At 40.7% G+C, this 20,877-nt stretch overlaps 1 protein-coding gene across 3 annotated transcripts; it reads left to right on the plus strand.

The window, feature by feature from the left end:
* Positions 1 to 236: 236 nt before the first annotated feature.
* Positions 237 to 20,086, plus strand: stx3b (syntaxin 3b). 3 transcript variants are annotated; one of them, XM_073487439.1, is made up of 12 exons: positions 536 to 641; positions 9,149 to 9,223; positions 9,378 to 9,477; positions 9,865 to 9,939; positions 10,080 to 10,150; positions 10,594 to 10,702; positions 10,788 to 10,861; positions 12,177 to 12,311; positions 12,957 to 13,067; positions 13,360 to 13,470; positions 19,847 to 19,929; positions 20,023 to 20,086. In XM_073487439.1, the coding sequence occupies exons 1-11, from the start codon at positions 612 to 614 to the stop codon at positions 19,922 to 19,924; spliced, it is 969 nt and encodes a 322-aa protein (XP_073343540.1). In that variant the 5' UTR covers positions 536 to 611; the 3' UTR covers positions 19,925 to 19,929; positions 20,023 to 20,086. The 3 variants fall into 3 exon arrangements, with proteins under 3 accessions (XP_073343539.1, XP_073343538.1, XP_073343540.1); XM_073487437.1 differs by lacking the exons at positions 13,360 to 13,470; positions 19,847 to 19,929; positions 20,023 to 20,086 and adding exons at positions 15,278 to 15,397; positions 17,131 to 18,324 and having other exon boundaries at positions 292 to 641; XM_073487438.1 differs by lacking the exons at positions 13,360 to 13,470; positions 19,847 to 19,929; positions 20,023 to 20,086 and adding an exon at positions 17,131 to 19,453 and having other exon boundaries at positions 237 to 641.
* Positions 20,087 to 20,877: the final 791 nt, after the last annotated feature.

Below are 20,877 nucleotides of genomic sequence, written 5' to 3' on the forward strand. Positions count from 1 at the left end.
AATGAAAAATATTTAATTGATATATATATAACACTTTTACATCAAAAGCTACATCGTATTTAATTCATATAAAATCATATTTTAATTAAAAAGTGAATCTATTTAATTGATCGCCATTAGTTTTCAATTCCAGCTGTTAGTTTCCTACGACCCCTGAACGCATCGTGCTGCAGGTGGCTCAGGGCGTGGCTTCCTTCATCTCGCTTGACGGCGTCTCGTCTGCGCATGCGTGAGCCAGAGAAGTGCGTTTTAGAATGATTACTGGCCGGCGGAGGCAGATTATACGCCTCTACACAACTGTTGTTTTAATCCCCTGAGCGAGGAGATTTAGCAAAGAAAAAACACTGGTTTTAAACCCAGCAGCCATATTGTATGGAAAAACGACGGAAAGACTCCTCTTTTCTGAAAAAGTGTTGTCCTCAGACACCTCTGTCAAGACTTCTGGGGAGTTTGGTTTTCTTTCTCACTGGCGGTCGGTTTGTGTCGGACAGCTAGCCTGCCAGCTGGCTGAGGAGTTCAGAGACTGGGACTTGTTTTTGAGCCATTTTTTTACACAATATTGTGCTCATCTTTTTTTTGGGTTAAAGGTGTGAAATTAACCGTGTAAAAAGATGAAGGACCGATTGGAGCAACTTAAAGCGGTAAGAAGTGTTCAGGAAACGTTACATTTTCTTACACTGTCTCTTTTTTTCTTCAGTTTTGTCTGTGTGTACACTTTAAAAAGCCTTTCTTACAGGAAGAAATGAGAGTTAAGTAAATGAAAATTACATTATTTCCATTTTTACTTGAACACTTGGTACAACATACTGATCATTTGAACCAATAGTGTAACATGAGATGACCCCTGTGATAGATGTAGTAACACTGTAGGATGGGAAGTGATTTTGAAATGGGGATTTCAGGTAGAAGTCACTCAGTCATTCATCATTTTCTGTTGCTTTACAAGCAGCCATGTTGCACAGTATTGTCTGACAATTACGTGTCAGAAATGTGCTGTTAATGGAATAAATAGTGTCATTTTTACTGGTTGGTCTGGTAAATCACCAGCTGTGTCAAGTTTCATGTTTAAGTTGGTGCCCTTGATTCCTACAGTATGATCCAGATCTGTGAATAAACAATCATTAATCAATTTACTTAATCTTAGCATTAGGCAGTTTCAGATTAAAATTGCAACAACAGCGTTATTTTGGTGGGATTTTCACAGATTAACTGTTGTCACTTGAGCTGAGAGCGGGAAATTAATCGGCAAACATTTTAATGACTGATTAATTGTTATTTTTCCAGCAAAAATCATGTCAACATCTTTGGTGCCAGCCTCTTAAATGTGAGGATTTTGCTGCCTATCTCTGTCTCATATCAATGTTTATTGGACATATTTGGGTGTTGGACTGTTTACCAGACAAAAACAAGCAATTTGAAGACGTCACCATGAACATCTTGAAGTATTTTATGAACACATCGGTCAAGAAAATATTGGTTACTGTAGTCATAGTCACCACCACTACACGTTAAGCTATTCAGAATATGTTAATTATGGTTAGAGCCTGACCAGTACTCAATTTTTGGGGCTGATGCCGATAAAAAATTGTCATATTGATATATCGGCTGATATACAAACACTTATTGCAATGATCCCTCAAATTTGGTTATCAAACACTTGTGTCAAAGCTATGTAACAAAGGGAAAGCGACACCTGTGCACTGAAACCACAAACTTTACAGGTATTTTAATTATGAATTACTTCTGCTTTTCACACAATAAGGTTTCATATCAGCGCATATCGGACAGCACACATGCCAACAACGATAAATCTGTGATAGGCCAATATTTGCCGATAACATCGGCTATTCGATGTATCGGTCAAGGTTGAGAGTTTTAAAAATTGATACAAGATCAACAGTTGAAATGGAGTGAAGCAGTCAGACTGCATATCTTATACAGCAGCAACACAGAAGTAATTAGCAAACACAAACTTCCTTCCTTATGACAGTGAATACACTAGCTGCCCGCGGGGGTGAGGCTTTAATCCAATTGTAACTCAAGTCGGGATGTGTTGCCATAGCGACCTGAAACTGCTGGCCAAATATTTGCTGTGTTTAAGTTGTCCCCCCCTTCACCCCTCCAGACGTCTTTATCTCACACAGCTGGTTTCTTTTCAGGGCAAGGAAGTACGGATAGCAAGTGAAGTGGGTCAGTCAGTTGTTGGGAAGTTGACTGTATTTATGTTAAGACCTATAAAATGATCTACTGTCCTTTTCACCTCCACTTTTTCCAGTGTTTACACCTCCCTTTCTTTATCTTTCCTCTTTGTCCACACTCACCCACCGCCGCAGTTTTCCTCCGTGAGTTTTCTATCTAATGTTTAACTTCCCGGCAGTAATCTAGGCTGTATATTGGTTCCTGTGTGTGTTGGGGGTGGGGGAGTCATATGTTCATGTGAATATGGGCTAATGCCAACACCGGCGTGATCACCTGATGTATGCTGTAGATTTAAGCAAAGAGGAGCAACAAGAAACGCTGACTTATAGTTTAACCTGGAGCTAAAGTCATATGTGATCGTTTATATTGCCTTGTATGCTTTGAATACAGTTTCTTGCTCAGACAGTTGCCAAGAAGAACATCAGCTGACACTGTTGTACTGTTCACCATATTTCATTTCCATGACCCAGACTGAAGGCTGGAGATAATATGACAGCAGTTTTCTTCCAAAACCCATGTCCTCTACAGTTTTGTGTGCACAGTGTTTCCCATTATTACCTCTCTGCTCCCCCACCTGGCTCAGATGTCAGCACAATGAATGGGGTAAATTGTACCAGAGCTAACACGGCTTCTTCTGCGGCACATGGAGTTTTTAAATCCCTTGTCAGATTTTAGCATTGCATTAACACAAGTCCTGATGGGAGTAGTTTGGCTTCTGTCACCACGCTGCTGTAAATCTGACCCCAGGTCCTTGTCCTGCTGCTGCAATCGCTACCGGCTCATTTTCTAAATCATCCCGTGGGAAAATCTAGTCCAGAGGGCTGCAACAAACAGTTGTTTTTATGAAATGATGAATCTGCCTAAAAAAACTGTGCAAAATTACCATAACAATTTCCTTCGGCCCAGGATGTTATTACATTGCTGGTTTTGTCTGACAAATTCTCCAAAGATGATACATTTACTCAAATAATGACATATGAATAAATAAAGCAACTAATTCTCTCAAGTGATTGGCTGAAACTCTGTAAAGTTTGGCATTTTTGTTTGGAAAAAATATAAAAATAGCTTTAGATGAGACGTCTGTCGATTACTGTCAAAAACTTAATGATTGATTGATTAATGTCTGTACATGTTTTTTACCGTATGTTAGGATTATACATTCTGATTATCTCTTGAATGCGTGGCATTGTGATCGCCTGTAACAAGTTTGTCAGACCGGGCTGCACGCTCCTTATGACTGGACCAGCTGGATGGTGAAACTTGACTGATGAAAACGTGCGTCACGTTTTGGGTCTAAGCAGGGCTACTTCTTCAGTTTTGGTGAGAAGTTAAATGTGTTGATCTTAACGATGGGTCATTACAAACACACTATGTTTTAAAAATAGCAGGTAGTCACATAGTTAGGGTTGATGATGTGTTCATGGTGTGATGACTATTTCAGAAAATGACATCATTATTTCTATCAGTTACAATGAGCCTAAAATGAATCAAAACAGGAGATTTTTTGCCTGAGCAAACACTGTTATATTTTCACAAAGATTTATGTCCTGACACAAATTAAACTTGATTATAAACTTGAAATCTAGATGCATTTTTAAGCCTCCTCGCTGGTGATATTGTGGCCGTAGGCATTGTGTTTTCGCGTCCCTCCGTCCATCCGTCGCATTCTAGTGAACGTGATATCTCAAGAACACCTTGAGGGAATTTCTTCAAATTTGGCACAAATGTCCACTTGGACTCAAGGACTGATAGGATAAAATGGTGAAGTCCTGACATTTTATATGCAAGAGGTCAAAGGTCAATTTCACTATCACGATATCATAATCTGCAAAAACTGTGGCCATTATTCAACGCCAAAGCTCAGGAACAGCAACTTGACCACGAGGCGGTGATTCTAGTTGATAACTAGAATTCAATACTGTAGATAAGCAAATGTACACAGTACGATAACCGTCAATTTTCAGACCTCACCATACCTTGAAACTTGTATACCGCTGCAACCCTTCATACAGTAAGAAAAAAAATCACGCAGGCCTTTAGAAATCAAACACATGGATTCATCAAGATGCATCGATAATCGTTTGATAATAGCATTGTAGCCCTCTGAACCAAAATCAAACCGTATTATGGGGTTGAGAGATTCCCACTCTTACGCTACATGACTTCCTTTTCAGCTCGGTTCAGCCTTTGTTCACCCTCTTTCTTAACTGTCTTCTTTCCACACCTCCACGATAAATATGTTATCTGGTACTGTTTTGTCATTTATGATTCTCAGAGACGAAGGTAATCAGCTCCCAGCTTCTTTTAGCGATGACGGAGTCACAGGAAAGATAACGAGGGATTGCTGGATTGTGTTTACATAGTTTTAAACATGATAATGAGTCATACGTGTTACAGGTAGTCACGCTTGTTTGAATATATTCTGAATGTACATTTTGTCATGGTAGTGTGGAGGCTGATGGGATGAGCTCAGTAAAAGTGCATGGTGTCTTTAAGTGCTTTGTTATTGTAGCCAGGGGTTGATCACTCTTTACTGTGCTGAACAGTTGATCTGACTTTCCAGAAAGATCAGTACAACGCAGTCTTATAAACCAGGATCCATTGAAACTGTGTGTTAAAAGAGGCCGTCAGTTTGTCAATCGAGAGGCAGAAAACCACTAAAACCACTAGTCTAGTTTTCGCCGTGCTGAGGGGAATCGTGCACCATGACATATGGTGCTCTGAATGCAAAACAAACGTAATTAACTGATTTGAATGAGAGGAACAAGCCGGCGCTCAAGCTGACATACCCTTCACTCATGCACTGATGTGCAGCGCTTGCTCTATTTTTCTAATATTGATGTCTAGTTGTTCAAATGTTATCCACTGTGTGATTTAAGGTTTTGATGATTACACAATCTTCATGCAACTAAGCATGAGATTATAGCTGTTTTGTCAATTTTGGTTTTAAAAAAGGGGGGGCGGGGGAATCTTATTTGCTGCTTCACAGTTCACGCTGTCAGTCAACATTTTGGCACAGTTGCACAGAGGCATTAAATCTAGTTTGTTCTCAGGGTATTTATTTATTTTTCGTGGAATAATGATTAGAGGATGGGTGTTATTCTCCCTCTGCTAGACAAGCAGAAATTGCTGAAAAATACTGCTTAATGTGAATCTATTTCTACAGTACACACTTGCCTTTTAAAACATTCAATATCCTATTGGACTGCAACTACAGATTATTTTCATTGTCGATTAATCTGTTGATTATTTTCTTGAGTAAATCGCTTAGTTATATGGTCTGTAAAATGTCAGAAAACGGTGAAAAATGTCAAGCAGTGTTTCGCAAAACCCAAGATGACGTCCTCAAATGTTTCAATGTGTCATCAAAATAGTTGACAACTAATCGATTACCTGTTGCAGCTCTACACGCTGCTAATCATGAAGGGTTGCTCTGTGCATAAACCAATCTCCATCCCCCATGTTGTGGTCAGAAATCAAGTTTCTCCTCATGTCTTCTGGCAGCAATAGGTGTCTCTAGTTGAGTCACAAGATGAACAGAGTTTAAAAAGGAATGATGTGGGAGATAAAGTCACTCCCTCTGACTGCTCCTGTCAGTATCAAACTGCCAGAATCAAATGCCTCTGTGTGTGTAGCCTTTGTCTGTTTGGTTTGTAAAAGCGTTTGTTGTGCACGTCTCTCTCCTCTTGTGTCTGCTGAATGAGAGACACTGGAAGGAAGTGAGTGCTTGTTCTTATCTCGCCGCTGCAGAAATGCCGTGTGAGGGAGCATAATGTGTGAGGGCCAGAGTGTTGCAGCTTCATTGAATAACTATCTAAAAAACAAGCAGTTTGTCAGTGTGTGTGTGTGTGGTGTCCAGGGAGCTCTGTGTTCACAACTGTTGTTAGTTACAGCAGCCTGAACCAAATCGCCAAGGCTACATTTGCAATTCAAATATCAGATGAAGGGTAGAAAGTTAAAGGCGGTGTAAAACTCAACATTTGAACGGAAAGAAAGACGTTCTGTAGCAGTAAATGTTCCCAGTATGGTTACAAAACTTCGGATTGTTTCCATCATTGATTAAACTTCTGCTTGTTTTCTTGATTGGTTGACTTGTTTATAAAATGTCTAAAAATAGTAAGAAAAAACAAAAAACAATAAACAGAATGGATTACCACCTCACGTCCCTGTCATCCTTCAGTTTGGATTCCATAGTTATTCCATACATCCGATTGAACTTTTATGGGAGGGATAAAGTGGGTAAGCCCGGCCTTCAGCCATGGCGTAGGATTTTAGAGTGCCTGGAAACATGCAGGCTTTCCTTTGTGTATAATCTGAATAAATCAGGAAATCGCTGGACTGTATGTAAGGGCAAACTCGCACTTGGTCCGGTTGCTCCGTTCTGTGCCGAAGCACGATTGTCCCTCCTCACCAGTCCCCCCGCTGGGCTGCACTCACATTGCTTCTGCTGCAGCTGGGCCTAAACACTGTTACCTCTTGTGCATACGTCATCATGTCGTAGCAAGGTCGCAGCAAAATGAAGAACAACAATAGAGAACATGACTTTACTGACTTTTTTTGTGGCTTATTTTGTGTCGTTTTGGTCATAGACAGCCATCTCACACTCCTGGATTTCTTGATTATGCAAAGCGGTGTAACACGCACGATTATACTTCATGTCCCCGTTGCCCACCCGTGCTTGTGCTCATGTATGAGCAACAGTACCGTGCAGAAGCACACCTCTTCCAACCGTGCCAGGGCCAAGAAAGTGTAGAAGCAACCTGTGATCTGCTCGATTAATTTTTTAGGGATCTGTAAATAAACATGACAACAGCTGCGATACTGTTTTTTTTGTTTAGGACGACCAAGAATTGAGAGTTGACACGTTAACTTACAACATTTAAGATTCAAATTCCTTTTAAGTGTGAGACAAAACACAAACTACAAACAATTTGTTTTGGTTACTGTAGTAAAGCTTTGAAACATTCTTTTACTTTACATTTTCATTATTAACCTGATGCAAATCTGCATAGTATATTGATCACTCAAAACACAAGGTGACCAAAAGCTGATGCCTGGTTGCCTGGTTGCCCTGTTGTTGCAGCTGTAGCTCTGAGATCTTCTGCATTATTTAACTCAATAAAAAACAATGAACAGCGTGAGTTCATTCAAAAGTTAAAGAATAACTATCGTTAGAGTTGTTCTACTGCAGCATAATAAAGTGTAATATTGATATTTATTGAGATTACTGGTTTACAGACAGAAGCCGAGTCAGGTGATATGAGAGAGCAGTGAAGTCGACGGGTGTGTTGGCTAGTTTTTCCATGCTTTGACTTTGATCCTGGCTGACATTCTCCAGGAAAGTCAAGTGTCCAGACTTTAGACTCTGTGTCACCTGACACAAAACAGAAACACAAGCCAAGTTGTGTGGAGGGTTTAGTCGGCCAGCGACACTCTTTAGGTGCGCAGTGAAAACACATTTGTCTGTAAAATGCAGAAGTAATGAAAAGAGAGGAAACAAAGTGCGCTAACTCTCCCTTTTTTAATTCATTGTTTGACCCTGGTTCTCCTCCACCTAACACCGTCACAGCGGGGCCCTATGATGTCTGTTTACACTGTACAATGGCCGCTGTGGTTTCTTACAGCCAGTGGAAAACAGGTTGAGTTCCTGGAGCCCGGCCCTCACCATGTAAATACTCAGCAGCACTGCACTGCCCTGTGTTTACTGACTGTCCCTTGTGACACGTTTATGACTTCAGCAGAGTGAAGCTTTGACAGACTTTATTGGGTGGAGGCTGATTAGGGTCAGACCAATATTTCTGGCTGATGCGTCATGCGGAGCTGTTAACCAGGAAGCAATTTCATTAGTAAGTGGTTGTTCATCGCCGAAATGCTGTTCGCAGGAAGAAATAAATCTCTAGACGAGAAGTACTCGGTATATTTGGACAAGATGGAACACACTCTTCCGAATTCAGTTAAAAATATAACAGTAGTATTGGCCTGTAAAAACTATAATTTTATTGTAAGATGATCATTACAATGCTGATTATCTTGAGCACATTATTGACTCAATGAAGACTTGGGATCAGACTTGACGTTGACTTAAATGTGTCCATTTGAGTATCAAAAATCGTCAAGTATTAAGATTTTTGACTCATCTCTGTTAAACTTCTTGCACAGCTGCTTAGTGTTTAGACAAAGTCAATAAGATGGTTCATTTTGGGAAATATGATTATTTGTTTTCTTGTTGCAAGTGACATACGGAGATTGATGTCACTCTCGTTTCTGTATGCTAAATATGAAGTCACACCCAGCAGCGGGTTAGCTTAGCTTAGCAAAGAGTAGAAACGACAGGTTGTTGTTTTATGGGCACTTACAGTATATGGTGGACTATTTCTCCGCTGTCCCCTGACAGTGACAACAAGACTCCAGGAAATAGTCCTGATGCATTCGAGAAGTTTGGCTTATTTTGTTGAATATCACCTCAAACGTGAAGATCAGCCAAATCTTGTGTAAGCTACCTTTCTGTTTGTGACTGATTACGGTGGCATATTGGCATGCAGCCTTTATTCAGTGCTGATACCTCGGACAGGTCTCTCTTGGAAAATCCTGCTCTCTGCGTTCATGAGCAGACAGAGCCGCCTCTTTATGGAGTTCTTGGACCAGATTGGATAAAGTGTGCAGGGATACCAGAATAGTTATTTTCTCATTTACTGCATGAGCAGGAGGAGGAGAGACATATGTTACTGACCAAACACTATCAAAGTGTTTACTCTTGGAATATAGAGCTATACAGGCACACAGAGGTAGTTTTTTTTACCCTTATCAACACAACAAAGACCTGAATAAATCTTTAATCTGGATGTGATGACGACATACTTTACACGTTGAGCTTTAGAAAAACATGTTCTACACATCGCACGTTCTCTCTGGAGCTACTCTGATCCAGCCTTTACTTTTATCCTTTCAGACGTGTGATCAAGATGACGAAGAGGTGGAGATTGCTGTGGACAACGCAGCCTTCATGGACGAGTTCTTCTGTCAGGTCAGTGTGACTGTCGGTGCACAAGTGTGTGGGAACTGTACTTCTTCACTCGTATTTATGAGGCTGTACATGAATGAATGTTTGTGCGAATGCCTTCATTCTTTTGTCGTCTACATACACTTCAGTTTCATGGCGTGTGGTGTGCTTGTTTCAGATCGAGGACATCCGGAACAGCATTGATAAAATTGATGAGAATGTGGCTGAAGTCAAAAAGCTTTACTCGGTCATCCTGTCTGCACCCACATCAGATCAGAGTAAGATACTCTACCACGACCAGCTTCTCTTCCTGTTCACCTGACTTGACTCACTTAGGGTCATATTGAGGAGGTTTTTCTTACCTAATCCCACTGTTTATCCTTTACAAGCTGCTTTCTGTCCCAATTTGAGTTAAATCAGACTTTTGTTAAGAGGAACTCACTCAAAACTCAGACATAAAAGCATGATTTTCTTAAAGCAACATTGCAATATGTCAATGCAGCTTCACTGGATTGTAACAAGTGATAGCGTTTGAAAAAGACGGCAGATCTTAACCTGGCGTCATTTAAATGTCGACGAGATAACAGTTTATTTGTAGTCGCAATAAGTGTGTGGTTGTCTCAACAGTCTTGGCTGTTTATTGCCACATGTCTCTTCCTTCCCAGAAACACAGGATGGCTTGGAGGCAATCACCAATGAAATAAAGAAGATGGCCAACAATGCAAGAAACAAACTCAAGAGTGAGTCTGCCAACCACTAGCACACACACACACACAACTTGTCAGTGAAATTAAAGGGGATATTTAATAATTGATTTAATGTTAAATATTGCTGAAGAATTCAACTGAATCGTAAATCAATTGTTTGGTTCGCTTTCCAGCCATCGAGAGGAACCTGGAGTCAGAAGAGCAGGAGAGGGTGTCGGCTGACATGCGGATACGTAAATCACAGGTAAATAATGTCCGCCTGAAGTCTCAGGTCGCCTCTGCTTTTATTCTTACTCTTTTTCTCGTCTTTACTGCCTCTTCTTCTATTCTTCTTATGTTCTTCCTCTGATTATTGTAAAAGAAAAAGAAAAGGATAGTCTTTCACAATGAAAATTGAGAATGTAGAACCGTGAATCCAGAAAAGGTAACACGTAAAACATAAACATATATATAATTAATTGTTTTCCATTTAGTATATGTCAAAAAGAATCAGTACATTATCACATTCTGTTGTAGTTTATGTTTTCCACAGCGTCCCAACTTTTTCGGAATCGGGGTTGTTTGTTGACATTTGTGAGATGTGATTTCAGATGTGTCTTGGTCCTTAAGTTTAGGCCTCGAGGCAGATTTTTAGTACGTACACCAAGATAACATATGTGCTACTTCATTCTTTCCTGTGTCTCCCAGCATGCAGTGCTGTCCAGGAAATTTGTGGAGGTAATGACGAAGTATAATGAAGCCCAAGTGGACTTCAGGGAGAGGAGTAAAGGACGGATTCAAAGACAGCTAGAGATCAGTGAGTGGCAGTCACATAAATGGTCATAAAGTCATGTGATGGTGCCACGGTCTTAACTCAATAACACTTTTCTTTTCCATTCCAGCTGGAAAAGCAACAACAGATGACGAACTGGAGGAGATGTTGGAGAGTGGCAATGCTGCCGTGTTTACCGCAGGGGTAAGAGTGTGTGCGCATGCATTTCCACCACTTTTATCAGTACTAAAACATTCACTTTGCCTTGACACTGATGATCATGTGGTTGAACTGAGAGAAGGCCAAGTTGTCATTGGTTCAGTAAAACGCCTCGTATCAACTTGTTAAAGATTAGCTGTGCGTGTGATTTGGCCTCAAAGTCAGTTTGCTCTCTTGTGACTTCTTGAGTGCCCCAATCCTCCCAATCAGCCTTTCTTAAGAGAAATAAATGAGAGACTGTGAAAAGATGCAAGAATGACAGCTCATGACAGAGTGCTGAGTTGTATTGTTTGATAAAATGAGCACCAGTGTATCTCAACTGAACAGACACAACAGCATGTGTGCTATATATTGTTGAGAAAGCCTCTCTACGCCTATTGTGCTGAGGAGACGGTTGTGTCGAGTACAGTTCGGAAAGAATTTCTTGTGCAAGGATACAACTAGACACAGATCTGATAACATCTGACCATGAACACAAATAGAGAGGGTGAGTCATACTAATATAACATTTGGTGCATGTAGTGGACAGCTTAGTTTGGTTAATGACAGTACAAAATATATACATCATAGGGGTTTTTGAATATTGATTTTGTGTTAATAAAATATCACCTCTTAAATCGTTTCCTCTTCTTTCCGTACTCGCTTTTGTTATAGCAAGTGGCGGTAATGAACCTTAAAGCTGGTCGCCATCCGCCATTAAACAGTAAAATGTATTAAGTGTAATGGTTCTCTTTGTAAGCTTCTGTACAGTTATTGCTACAGACAGTTGGTTTAGTCCTGTTAAGTATGATAAATGGAGTGCAGTCTCATAGCGCTTTTAGCATAAGTGGTTCACATACACGCTCACACATCTCTCTTGACCATTGGGATCAACTGGAGTTCAGTGTCTTGCTCAGGGACACTTTGAAATGTCGACAAGAGGAGCCAGGAATCAATTTGCCCAACCCTGCAATTATTGGATACTACCTACTGATCCACAGCCACTGCTGTTCATTGAGCTACACACTGGCTGCTAGGGTTAATACAATTACCTCTCATTTCCCGTTGAAGCGGCAGACACTTCTCTTTGTGAGGACTTTATGTAGTTCTCTGTATCACTATGAGATGGACTTATATTCAGTTCCTCATGATTTACCTCCCTGCCTTTTCCTGTCAGATGCAAACTAAACTGGATCACGGCCAATCTCTGCCACGCTGACAAGAAATTGAAAGACGAGATATTAAAAATGAGCCTGGGACATATCTTCATGTCAAAAGTGATGAGATGTTGGTGGTAACTATAGACCTCTCCCCTGCACAGATTGTGGACTCTGGGATCTCTAAACAAGCCCTGAGTGAGATTGAGTCCAGACACAAAGACATCGTCCGTCTGGAAAGCAGCATCAAGGAGCTGCACGACATGTTTGTAGACATTGCCATGCTGGTGGAGAGCCAGGTACAGTACATCCACCTGCCAGCCATCATTTCATCCACCCGTCAGTTAAATCAGGAACTTCTCATCTGTTTCATTCATTCTGAACCTTTCTCCACGGCTTTGTGTTCAATCCTGACTTCTCTCTGTTTGTTTTTCTTCCTGTCGTCACTGTGATCTGACTATCAATCTGCATCTATGTCTATTTCCTCTTTTACAGCTCCATGCCTTTCTCACACCTCTCTTCACCTCTCTTCTGCCACCTCCACCTCCATCTCATCACCCAACATTGCTGGAACCAACATGAATGCATTTAGTAAGATGTACCAATAAAACACCATCGTAGACATCAGAGCAGACTTGAATGAACACAAACACATATTCAGTCTTCATTTTATGCACATGCATACAGAAGTCTAACCACATATTTCTTGCTTGCCTGCGTCATGCTTTCTGAGGGCAAGGCTGGTTTGAGGTAAGGGCTGCACTCCTCTGCTTTGTGTTGTGTCATTTTGCCTGAAAACTCTTGTTTTCCTTGTGTCTTTATTTCCAGTTTTTAGTTTGAAGAAGTTTGTTACAAAAGTCTGTTTTAAAGGCCTTTGTGTATTTTAACCAGAACTATACGTTTGTTCTGCTCTGTTTCTCACTGATTGTGGTTTTGTTTTTCAGGGTGACATAGTAGACAACATAGAGCAGAATGTGTCCAAGTCAGTGGACCACATAACGGTGGCAAAGGAACAGACCAAAAAAGCTGTAAGGTACCAGACCAAAGCTCGTAAGGTAATGTAATTCAGCCAAGTGCTGCATCAGTCTGCATCAGTCTGCTTCTGACTTCTTCCTGTTTTTTTCTGCTTATCTCCAAGACATGTGACATTTTTTTCACAGTTTGACACATTTGAACCACACAGTGTGCGTACTGATCACACTCCCTCATCCTGCCGATCACACAATCGTTGCATTCTCAATGCTTTGGTTTTTGTTTCTCTCTCTCTCTGTCTTTCTCTTGCTGTTGTTTTTTGATTTCTTTGCTTCTGTTGCTTTCCGTCACCTCTGACACCGTGCCACATGTTAGGGTGGGATGATCGACAGGATTGAGAGCAACATGGACCAGTCAGTGGGCTTTGTGGAGCGGGCCGTAGCAGACACTAAGAAAGCGGCAAAGTTTCAGCAAGAGGCTCGACGTGTGAGTGACTACAGTCAGGAAGAGCGGCCTGGTTTCCCAAAAGCAACGGAAATAGTCACTTGCTACAGAATAGTAGGCAGCGATTATAGGTAGTACAAAGAAGAGAGAGACAGTAAGAATGAAATTCGACACCTCGGGACAAAGATTGTGTCAGAGTTCATAAGCCCGGCCTTGTAATAGAACGCGGTTTCGTAGCACAATCAATGGCTTAAGATTTGCAGCAACACAAGGTGATGTAATTCAGTAAGATGCAGTGCAAGCACACATTCCTGGTAAATAGCTTTGCAACATAAACGGCGTATTTCTACTGTTGCAATCATTCCAACAAAAGACAAATTGGCTTGTGTTACGATAAATAAAAGAGTTTTAAAGTTCTGTTCTGCTGTGCAATGTTGAGCATCTGTAAGATATTAGACTCATGGATCTGCGACACAAACTGGCCGTCCTGCTTGATATGAGAGTGATACAAGAAGGGTTAGGCTTTAAAGAGTTTAATATGGTTAGATGATTCAGTTGTAATCCGAAAGAGAGAGTGGATTTCGGATTACAACTGAATCATCTGATCATATTAAACTCTTTAAAGCCTTGCCCTTCTTGGGTTTGCTGTCAAGAATGTTTGTTTGCTACGATTGAATAAACAAACATGACTTTCTGTTGCCATCCCAGGAACAGTAATTGCGTCTTGGATCCCATTTCATCGTGTTAGTGGTATCTAAAACACAACGCCGTTTTTTATTCTTGTGTGTAGGATTTAGAGGCATCTAGCGGTGTGGTTGCCTATCGCAAGCAACTCTACACCCCTCGCCCTACCCTCCTCTAAGGTGGCCGCTAAAACAAAGTAAAAAATGTGAAAGGCCTTCTCAGAAGCCAGTGTTTGGTTTGTCCATTCTGAGCTACTGTAGAAACTTGGCAGTGCAACATGATGGACTGTGAAAGAGGACCTGCTCCCTTTTATAGATATAAAAGGCTCATTCTGAGGCAACAGAAACACAACTATTCTTAGTTTCAGGTGATTATACACAAATGAAAACGCAGTTAAGAATATTATCTTACATTTCTGCCCCTATATCCTACACAGTGGACATTTTTTTCGATCTAAATGGCAAGTTACTGTAATTTATGAAGAGTGGAAGGAAGTGGAACTCTTCTTACACACAAAGATGCTTTTGGGAAACCTGCCTGATAATATGAAGACGTCCCGACCATCAAGACCCTGATCTTTACCTTGATCCTGACCTGTGATGACTTGTGATGACCCTCCTACCGGCTCTGTTCCTGAGCCTCCACCTCCTTGTGGCCTGTGGACCCCTGTGCTTTGAAAACCTCTGACCTGTCCCAACACCAAGACCCAGAAACCAATACCACCCCTTCCTACCTACACACACAAACATACACACACAAACACACATCTTCTACACTCTTCTCTTTCTTTCTTCAGCTTTAACCTGAACTCCTGTCTGTTTACAGTCATCTCATCACTGCTGCATTATTCTTTGGTTTTATCTGTGTATGAAGGTTTTGTCAGACTGTTACAGCATGTGTGTGAAAATACATTTTGTGTAGACAGGTTTACATAAAGTCAACGGTGTTGCGTCAAGACAAAACTGGTTTATCAGACTGTCTTTATGCAGTTACATAGCTACAGAGAGATTTATTATATACGATGCGGTATTTACTGTACAGAACTAGAACAATACTATATAACATACAGTAGTAGATTCCTTAATTGTTGCACGTATGTATAGACTAGGCATATATTTATTGTTTAGTCCTGATGGTACTGTATATACTTGGTTGTTTCCAACAGAAAACGGTGATAATAGTGGTGATTGTTGTGGTCTTGCTGGCCATACTAGCTCTCATTATCGGTTTGTCAGTGGGATTGAAGCAGAGCTGATGAGCTATTTGTATAGGAGGAGAGCTAAGGGTGAGTAACTGTGGAGCAAATAACCTCTGTGTAGCCTCAATGGGTGTGGGTATGAAACACGCTTTGGAAAAGGGATTGCACGCTCTTTTCCTCAGGCTCTCTGTATGTGTTTGTTTTCTTCTTAGCCATAGGGCTTACTGGAGGTGTGTTTGTCTGTATTTGAATTCTTGGGTGTGTGTGTTTTTTTTTTTTTTTTTGTCTCTTGCCTCTGGTTACTGCTCCACTAACAAAGCAGTGCTAGTACTGAGCTAGTCGCATGCAGTGTCAGCGGGTTGTGAAGAGATGGTAACCCTAGATTTACGAAAACTCTTGTGAGATTTGTACGCAATTAAATTCCTGTTCTCTGAAAACACATGGTGTACATTGTGATGCTTTGAAAGAAAGCCAAAGATGGAGTCCACAACCAAATCCATGACCTCTCTGTTGTCCTGAAAGAAAGTTAACATGTGTAGGCTACATCTTCGACCCAGTACATCAGATAGATAAATAAATCAGATAGATAAATAATCATTATACAGTCAGATGCCTACATCTTCAAATGTGATTTCTTGGAGCTCAACACCTATGGTTTTGTACTCTATGATGATGTGACTGTAAGTTTATCATGATAAACCCCCCCCCCACACACACACTTAAAACACAGGAAAAGTTACATTTTTGTTACATGTTTATCTTGGGACTAGTCACATATGAGCATTTTTGTGCCAAGCACAGCAAAGGTTGTGCCATCAAATGTGACCGTCTTCAGCAGCCAGTGGCTGTTATTCTGAATTCATTACACAGATAACCTCAGATTTGTCTCTAGATAGAATGAGCAATGCCAAAGTACAGACTGATATTGGTAGCAACTACTACCTACCTTAACTAGCTAGTTAGCTAACTTCAAAGATATACTATGCAGGATTTTCCTTTATAAAAAGCAAACAATGCATTGACTCATACAAAAGTAATCCCTCTCAAATGGCACTTATGACCCACGTGAAGAGTGTGGCGGTGTCTGTATCTGCAAAGGGGTTGCTCTCTGCCTGTATTTCCAACTTAGTATTAGTAACGTTTCCGGGCGTCTACCTTTGGGCAGTTGTGTGTAGCCCCCAGCACGAGAGCGGGATATAACCAGGTCACATTGCTGTCACTCGCTCTCTCCTCAGTCTGTAATGGATAAAGAGCTGCAGTTCTGTGAGTCTGTTTGACCGAGGGCGGAGCGAGACAGGGCTACACACACACACACAGGCAGAACAGAGAGCAAACAGCAGTCAGGATTAAGCGAGCCCTTTGGCTGCATTCACACAAAGTCTGGAGGGTTGTGGGTGTGTTTATTAGAGCGTAACCTCTGTGAAACAGATCTCTTAATTGCTCTGTGCTCTCTCTCTCTGTCTTGACCGTTGAGACAGGGAGGAGGAACCATTGAAATGGTGTGCTTACAACAGCTACCAATAAATCCTGTGTCGTATGCCTTTAACTGTAGCTGACCACTACAATAACACTATGGTTCTACGACTAGAGTTATGTGTAACTACTCGTCATGACTGGTTCAAAGGCTACAACAGCTCGCAAAACTAGCTGGCTGTACTAATACTGTGCTGAATCGAGTGCGTATATGTGAGAGTTTTGCAAATCTTGGGTTACCATCTTGGCTCGACTGTTCGAGCCGGTGTTTGGTCTGTGGACTCTGTTCAGCCCTGATGTTCCCCGTCATTAACAGTATGTCTCTCTTTGTCTCACCCTCTCTGTAGAAGATGATCTTTATTGGTGTGTGCTGTGCTGTGATTGTTCTCATCATCGTCATCGTCATCATCACGCAGACAGTATAACAGGACTGCTGTCTTGTTGCCACCACCAGTTTTTTCATCCTCCACTCCATCCTGTCCTCCATCAGGTGGCCCGCCAAAGAAAAAACTGATGATCACTCCATATGGATACAATGATATTCAACCCACAGATGTTCAACTCATCAATTAAAAAAAGGGCTATTGTTTGACCTATAGGAAAAAGAAAGGCCTACGAGACTTGTAATAGTTATAAAAACTTTTTGTCCAATCAGAGCAGCCCTTCCTGGTCGGTGTGGGTCTGTTTGACTCCCCCAGTTTGAGGATGCTTTGCTGCAAATGAGGAAATGAGACTGAATCTGTCAGAGGTACAATACCTGTTGTATCTCTGCGGAGGGGAAAAGGGAATTGAAAAATAACTGATAATGACGTCACTCCAGTGCCACTAAACATTTCATTATTCAACACTCGGTGCCAAAGAATCAGCCTGGAAGTGAATGTCATCTGAAAGTTTCACATCACCTCCTGTATCAACATTTCTTGCCTTTTTGAGCCTTGACACATTTTGTGATTGAAAAGCTAGCTACTGTACGTTCAGTGTATTGGGATTATGTTGGGTTTAGGGAGTTCCAGCACTTTCACATTTCAAAGTATGTCTTATATCTGTAATTAAGCTTGCACCATCGTGTAAATAACATAATTATTTGCGTGTTGTCAATGTCTGTTCTTCAACTTGAAGAGGATCGGTGTTCTCACTTATGATTCTTCAATTTAGAGAGCCAAGTGGCTTTGATTTTTAAATGTGAAGGATGGTGGATGATGGAAACACATTTCATGGACAGGTGGAGCTAAAAGCAAAAGCAGACAGGCTAGGGGGATAAACACACATTCCTTGCTTGAAGATTTATCTAAACTCTGCAACATCTGAGAGAAATGCCTGAATATTTGTTTTGTATCTCTGCAAACCTGTTCCATTGTTAACCGCCTTGACCTTTTACATGATTGTCTCCTTTGTTAAAATGCTGTAAAAACACGATGTTTTAATGCCAAAGGGTGGAAAGATAGTAACACTAGCCTTTTCCACATTAGTACCAAAATAGTCGTTGTATTTATTATACTTTTTGATGACGTGTTGCTAATAAAGTCGCACATACATGGTGAGATGTAAATGGACACTCTAGCATACAGTAAAGTCTCTCTGACTGGTGGCTCTTTACTAGTATGAACTGCATTTCCTGGCATATTTTAGGTCTCATAGTATTTCTGCTTTTACATATACAAATCAGTTGCTAGTTTACTAGCAATAGCTGTCTGAAAGTAATGCATTGTTAATACAGCAGCCCTGCAATAAATCCTGTATCTGTGAAGCTGTTTACAACCGAACAACTGAGTACAACCTCCAAAATGACCATAAGGTTGAATCCTCACATATCCACAACAGTTTCTTTTAGTCTTTCTAGTTTTAGTCCATATTGTAACGATGAAAAAACTGTACAGAAATGTAATTGACTTCATGACAAAATCTGATATGTTGTACTGGTAGTATATAAATACATGTGCCAATAAACCAAATGAAGGTCGGATTTATTGCAGGGCTGTTGTATTAGGCTGCAGTAGTTTAAGCTACGTGTACCTTCCTAATAAATTGTTAACTGAGTTTAATTCTGGTTAGTCACCATCATTCCACTGGGCAATTTTAGCTGTAAGCATTAAAAAAGTAACTAAAATCATCAGCAGAAAATTAGGAAATAACGGTTGTGACGCTGTGACATCTATGTATTGTTTTGCAGCTACAGCAGCTACACTTAGCGGTTGATCTGGTGATATGCTGCTATGGACGATTCTTACATATTACACCCTTAATAAGTCTGTTAAAGCTGGTGATTCCAGCTGTGCTTGTAGGGCTGTATATAAGAGATAATATAAGAGTCAAGATGATCCATTTTAATCAGCAGGTATTGACCGCGTTTAGGGGTTTTGTAGTGCAGAGACGTAACTTGTAAAATGTCCTGTGCGTTATGAAGGCTGCCATCTCTGAGAGAAGTCTTTGTCTCCGTCAGAACGGAGCCTGAATGGTGCCTTTAATCAGGGAGCACTTGAAAGTGAGAGGCCCTCCCAAGCTTGGGTCCGTTGACCAGGCAGTCTGCTTCTCAAATGTTTAATCCTTATTCGAGGCCCTTTTTCTTCACATCATTTCAGCTCAAGAAGGAGAAAACAGAAGCTGTTGTACACTGTTTTAAATGAACATGCCAATGATTTTAAAGGGAATTAAAGATGTTATGTTTTTTAATGACTGGTTGAGCGTTTCTGTCCTGCTGAGCTTTGAAAATATGCAACTGAATTTTGACCCTTTTTGATGACTGCATGTTCTGAAGGGGCTGTGTGAATGTGTTTTTTATGGGGTGTAGTAGCTGTTGTCAGCACATTGTTGATGCAGCATGTTAACCACTGTGTTGTAAAGTACAGCTTTTTAAGGTTGGCGCCAAAGATGAGGTAAGAGTTTATTTTTTTTCACCTTTCCTCTTCTTCACACACAAACACACACACATCCTATTCTCTGTGACCCTTTGTTCTCCTTTTGCTCAGTCATTTCCTCAGAACAGCGTGTCCCATGAATGTCAATAACTGTATTGTATTTGGCTGCTTTTGTTTGACTCCTGTGTGTTTTCAATTCACCCCACAGAAAAAGATGATGATTACATTGTGCTGTGCCATCATCGGGATCGTTGGGTTCTCCTATCTCTACAGCTTCTTCTCATAAAACAGGTAAAACACCTGCATCAGCCTTCAACACATCGAGTCCTGTTCTTTCACTCTACGTGTTGAAGTAATGTGTTTTTATTTCTGTCTTTGGTGTAGTGTCTCCAGGAAAGACGGCTTCAAGAAAAAGAAAACTTCCTGAGGTGCTCCCCTATCCTTACCCTGACCATTATTCGAATCTGTTTTATAATCTATTTAAAGAGGATATATAAATTGAACCACATCAGTCCTGTGCACTTACCCTTCTATTAATCTTTTGAACTTAAATTAATTTCTTGCTGTATGAAGTGTTTGAAAATGTGTTATAAATGTGTAGATTCTTTTGATTCTGGTCGACAGTAGTCTGCTGCCTCCTGGTGGTGCAAAGAGGGGACAGTCATATTTGGAGAAATTATAATAATCTGAAAATTATTTATTCATAAAGATTCATTTGAACTAAGTAAAGAAAAAATAAATGCATGAATGGATTTTTTGTCTCCAGATGTTTATTCATTCATGCATATAATTATGCTCTCTGATCAGAAAAAAATATCTAATTAAGTTGTATGTTCATTATGTTTGTTGTCATAATTTGGATAAACTGTGTGTGATTTTGTTGTGTGTGATTGTCTGTATGCATCTGTGCTGCTGAAATGCTTGTGTTGGCTGTTTGTTTTTTTTTCTTTTTCTGTAACATCGGCTGTCAATCGCTCACTGGCTGTGTGTCAACCCAGTAAAGCCTCTTATGTAATAAAAGATTTCTGTGCGTTGTACCTAGTGGTGGTGTGCGCCTCTCTTCTTGTATTGGATCAGTACAAGGCTCAGCTGATCGCCTGTTTTGCACGGAGGGACCCGTTCCCACCACCGGACACCTTTCACCCGCAGAGCATCGTCCATGTTATCGTCCCTTTTTTACTCCCGAGTGAAAGCAACAATAAATGTATGGCGGTGCACGACGTGACATACGTGCACGAA

Source organism: Pagrus major, chromosome 18 (genome assembly GCF_040436345.1).
Source record: "Pagrus major chromosome 18, Pma_NU_1.0".
Taxonomy (NCBI): Eukaryota; Metazoa; Chordata; class Actinopteri; order Spariformes; family Sparidae; genus Pagrus; species Pagrus major.

Excerpts from the sequence above, each read along its gene's own strand:
- stx3b (XM_073487439.1), top strand. The coding sequence starts at position 612 with ATGAAGGACCGATTGGAGCAACTTAAAGCG. Across the intron at positions 9,478-9,864 it reads TGCACCCACATCAGATCAGA|AAACACAGGATGGCTTGGAG; the intron begins GTAAGATACTCT and ends CTTCCTTCCCAG. Across the intron at positions 10,862-12,176 it reads CTGCCGTGTTTACCGCAGGG|ATTGTGGACTCTGGGATCTC; the intron begins GTAAGAGTGTGT and ends TCCCCTGCACAG.